Here is a 4,753-nt window from a genome sequence, read left to right as displayed (position 1 = left end):
TCCCCCTCCCCCCCCCCCCCCCGGGTGCTTCCCCCCCGAACTGCGCAACGGAACGACCGCCCCCGGCCCGGCCCGGCCCCCCCCGCCCGCCCGCCGACCGCCGCCGCCGCCGCCGCGCGCTCCCTCAGCGCCACCAACCGCCGCCGCTGCGCGCGCACCTGCCCTCGCTACGGGGTCTCCGGGGCCGCGCCCAGGGAGGGGCGGCGCGGCGCGGGGGCCGACGGGAAGGGCAGTCCGCGCGCCCCACGTGCGCCGCGGTGCTGGGGGGGGGGGGGGATGGAGCTGGGGGGTGTCACAGGGCGAAATGTGCCGCCAGAACCCCCCCTGTAAACACACCCGGACAGCCCGGCCCCGGGATCAACGCACCCTGCAGCGCCGAGGCCCGGCGTTTCCACCTCATGCAGTGCGGGGCTGGGTTACCCTGGCACATGCAGCACATAGAGGAGCGTGGGGCAGAGCCTGGCGTGTGCGGCAGTGGCGTGGGGCACGGTGCTGTGCACAGCTGGGAGACATACACCGCAATGTGTGTGGCCATGGTGCATCGGCACAGCGTGGGGCAGAGCCCTGTGCATAGCCCCAAAGCATGGCACTGCCCCAGAGCGTGGCACAGCGTGGGGCACGGTGCTGGACATAGCCCGTGAGCGTGGCACAGCATGGGACATGGTGCTGTGCACAGCCCCAGAGCGTGGCACAGCATGGGGCACGGTGCTGTGCACAGCACCAGAGTGTGGCACAGCCCCAGAGCGTGGCACAGCGTGGGACACGGTGCTGGACACAGCCCCTGAGCGTGGCACAGCGTGGGGCACGGTGCTGTGCACAGCCCCAGAACGTGGCACAGCGTGGGGCACGGTGCTGTGCACAGCCCCAGAGCATGGCACAGCATAGGGCATGGTGCTGTGCACAGCCCCAGAGCATGGCACAGCATGGGGCACAGCACTGTGCACAGCCCTGGGGCACAGCCTGGTGTGGGGCAGTGCCCTGTGTGCAACCCCATCATGTAGTACAGTGTGGGGCAGAACCTCTGGGAAAGCACCTTCCTCCATGGGCCTGCCCCATTGGCACTCATCCAGCCCAGCTCTGGCACACAGGGGTGCTGATCTGTGCCACTCCAGCCGTGCACAGCATGGTGCACAGTGCCATCGAGTGGGGTCCATCCCCTGCGACCCCAGCCCCACTCTGGGGCACTGGTCACTCCTGCCCAGCCATGCCCATGCAGGCAGCTGTGCTTGGCCATCCCAGCCCCAGCAGCCCCGACCTGTCCCATGGGGCCCCCCGACGCCACCCCCAGCTCCCGATAAGGGATCCCTTTCACCCAGAGGGGCCCCAGCCCGATGTGCACACTCAGCACTTTTCCAGCCTTGGCTATTTAAAGCTGGCCAAGACCCGGGTGGCCTTTTCCCTCCCCCAGCACGGCTCAGCACAGCCAGTGGACTTTCCTCCCCACAGCAGCAGGGCCATGAGCTCCCAGGCAGCGGCAGCGGGGCCGATCTTTGCAGAGGGTGAGGATTGCCGGGCAGCCTGGCAAGAGGCGGCTGCTGGCTACGATGTGCCTGATGCCCACCTGGAGATCCTGGGGAAACCCGTGATGGAGCGCTGGGAGACCCCCTACATGCACTCACTGGCAGCTGTGGCAGCCTCGAGGGGTAAGGAGGGGGCACAGGTGGCATAGCTCAGGCGTGGGGAGTGGGCAGCTTTCGTGGCAGTGAGCAATGTGGCAGGGGATGTTGCTGCCAGGGGAGTGTGTCCTGCTTGCTGCCCACACAGCCAGGGTGGGCACGGGGCTGCGGTGGCATTTGTGCTTTTGTGTCAGGGTGACACATTCCCAAAAGGGGCTGGGGCTGCAGGGAGGGGGGTGTGGGCATAGCACAGCCTGGCAGGGACGTGGCTGTTCCCCACGTTGCCAGAGGAGGGAAGGTTTTGGCTGTGTTGCTGCAAGTGGTTACTTCTTCCCACTGCAAGCACCCCGGGGGGCTCGTGGGGGCAAAGGGCTGCTGTGGGGTACAGCTAGGGAAGCAGCAGCTGATGGGGTCACAGGGCAGCACTGCACTTTCCCAACCTGTGCCAAAAAACCCCATCTAAGGAAAGCACAAGGCAGCATTTGGGGCTGGGGAGGGTGTCTGAAAGAAACCCCAGGGCTCTACCTTTGCTGGGCTTGCACTGGCTGCCCACTGTCCCTGGGGAGGCACAGCCCCTCCTGCAGCCCTCTCATCCTCAGGTGGCAGAGTGCTGGAGGTGGGCTTTGGCATGGCCATTGCTGCCAGCAAAGTGGAGGAGTTTGACATCGAGGAGCACTGGATCATCGAGTGCAACGAGGGCGTCTTCCGGCGGCTGGAGGAGTGGGCCAGGAGGCAGCCACACAAGGTGTGGGCTGGGATAGGCTGTGCTGGTGGGCACATGCTGCTGGGGAGGCTGTGCCACTGCAGGGTGGGCACACACTGCCAGGGCTCACAGCTCTCTCCTCCTGCCCACAGATCGTTCCCCTGAAGGGGCTGTGGGAGGACGTGGTGCCAACGCTGCCAGATGGGCACTTCAGGGGTGAGGAACTGCTCAGCTGAGCCTGGTGGGACTGGAGAGGGGGCTGTAGGGTGGGATTCCCCATGGCAGGACCCAGGGTGCAGGCAGCACCCAGCCTGGCCCCGTCCCATGGTGTTGGGGATGGGCTGCAGCCGGTGTCCCCACAGCACCACTGTGTCCCTGGGAGCAGGATGTTGCTGCTTTACAGGGGTGGGAGACACGGGGTATAAATTTAGGTAGGAAACAAACAGTAGCAGGCCATGAAGGGGGATCTTCCCCCAGCATATGAGCCCTACTGGGACAGGAGTGGTCTGTCCCAGCTAACAAGCAGTCTCTGGTGTTCCTGGGCAGGGATCCTGTACGACACCTACCCGCTGTCAGAGGAAACCTGGCACACACACCAGTTCACCTTCATCAAGGTAACATGTCAGGGTGCAGCACCCACACCTCCCACTGCCCCTTGTGAGGGGCTGGAGCCCCCAGCTCAGGTGGGTTTAGAGGAGATGGGGGGCAAACAGGACAAAGATGAGAGTTTCAGAGCTCAGGGGTAAAAGCCAGAGCTGGCTGTTGGTCTGCAGCCCCCACCACCCTCCCTGCCACCTGGGACTTTGTGCCCTCTGGCAAACCCCAATGTCCCTGTGGTGTCCCCAGCATGGTGGTGGCATGGGCACTACTTTGGATCCATGTGGTTGCAACCACCTGGAAGGAAGAAGTGGGAGGGCTGGGGCTCTGTGGGGAGATGTGAGAGCTTGGAGGGGGTAAGGTGGGTGGTGGGATGCTGAGTAGGGGTGCTGAGACAGTTCTCCCTCGATTCCTGGTGCAGGACCATGCCTTCCGCTTGCTGCAGCCCGGTGGGGTCCTCACCTACTGCAACCTGACCTCCTGGGGTGAGCTGCTGAAGACCAAGTACACTGACATTGAGAAGATGTTTGAGGTGAGTACAGCTCCTGGGCTGGGGAGGGCCTGGAACCTCCAGCTCAACTCAAGGGCCCCTCAAGTTGCCCTGTCAGCCTATGCACCCCCTGTACACCCCAGGCACTGTCCTGAGCCACAGCACTCCATGGCCACTTCACTTCCTCCACTGGGGCTCAGCAGGGAACATTTCAGAGGTCAGGGGGGCCTTTGGCCCATGGTGGCCCAACCCAGGGCTGCCTGTGCTCATCTGCTCCTGTGTCCCCATGGGCTGGACTCAGCAGCATCTCCACTCCTATCTGAGCAGCTCAAACCATCACTGCTCCTTTGCACCCCTCCTCTCCCACAGGAGACCCAGGTGGGGCAACTGGTGGAAGCTGGGTTCAAGAGGGAGAACATCAGCACGAGGGTGATGGACCTGGTCCCTCCCAAGGACTGCAGGTACTACTCCTTCCACAAGATGATCACACCCACCATCATCAAGCACTGAGAGGGTCACACAACTGTCCCTTGGGCTGCCCCAAGCTACAGGAAGCAAACACTAAGGAGAAGAGGCTGATGATGTGCACTATCAGGAGGAAAGCTCTGACTGCCCTTGATGCTAATGAGAGATGACTGAAGAGGATTTATCTGGAGACAGAGATGGCTGGAGGCTTGGGATGAACATCACAGATCCCCATGGGACCTCAAAGACAAAAGGATTGAGAACTCCCTGCTCTACAGTGATATCCACTGAGCCAATGCACCTCCCTGCCCTGGGGAGGTCTTGTGGGCTCTGCAGAGGAAGGTCCCACCCTGCTCAAGACTCAAGTCTCCAAATACTCCAATTAAGCTGCAATTCAAGAGCCTTTAGCCAAAGGCATTCAAGGATGGGATGTTTTGTCTAAAAACAAGATCATTTCTTAGGAATCCTGGGGTGGATTTCCACACAATCAGGAGCCAAACAAATGAAACCAGGCAGAAGTAGGGGAGAGGGGGCAGCTGAGGCACTTCAGGTGCCCCTGGAGCAACTCCCCAGCCAAGCTTCTCTCAGTATTTTTGGCTAAAGCCCATCACAGCAAGTTCTGATGCCAATGACCTCCTTGTAGTTCAACAGTGCATGAATGATGTTTCCTCTCTTCCCTCTCAGGAAAGGAGAAAACCCATTAAAAAGGAATGAAATACACAACTGCTGTGTCTGAGCAACTGACTTGTGTTCCAAAAGCACATATGTAATTCTGCTGGGACTCCTCCTCACCCCAGGCTACAGGGAGAAGCAGGTTCTGGGGAAGACAGCCTGTACCAAAGCCCACCAAGGGCTGCTTCATTCCTCCTGCTCCTTGTTATT

General features: G+C 61.7%; 1 protein-coding gene across 1 annotated transcript; it reads left to right on the top strand.

Moving 5' to 3' along the window:
- The first annotated feature begins 1,456 nt into the window (after positions 1 to 1,456).
- On the top strand, positions 1,457 to 4,489 carry GAMT (guanidinoacetate N-methyltransferase). The gene is made up of 6 exons (XM_010198827.2): positions 1,457 to 1,643; positions 2,216 to 2,361; positions 2,472 to 2,535; positions 2,866 to 2,933; positions 3,338 to 3,448; positions 3,776 to 4,489. Exons 1-6 carry the CDS (start codon positions 1,457 to 1,459, stop codon positions 3,914 to 3,916), a joined length of 717 nt encoding a protein of 238 aa, XP_010197129.1. The 3' UTR covers positions 3,917 to 4,489.
- The last annotated feature ends 264 nt before the right edge of the window (positions 4,490 to 4,753 follow it).

This window comes from Colius striatus, chromosome 25 (genome assembly GCF_028858725.1).
Source record: "Colius striatus isolate bColStr4 chromosome 25, bColStr4.1.hap1, whole genome shotgun sequence".
NCBI lineage: Eukaryota > Metazoa > Chordata > Aves > Coliiformes > Coliidae > Colius > Colius striatus.
Note: the sequence above shows the minus strand (reverse complement) of the source record. Positions and strands in the feature narration are given on the sequence as shown.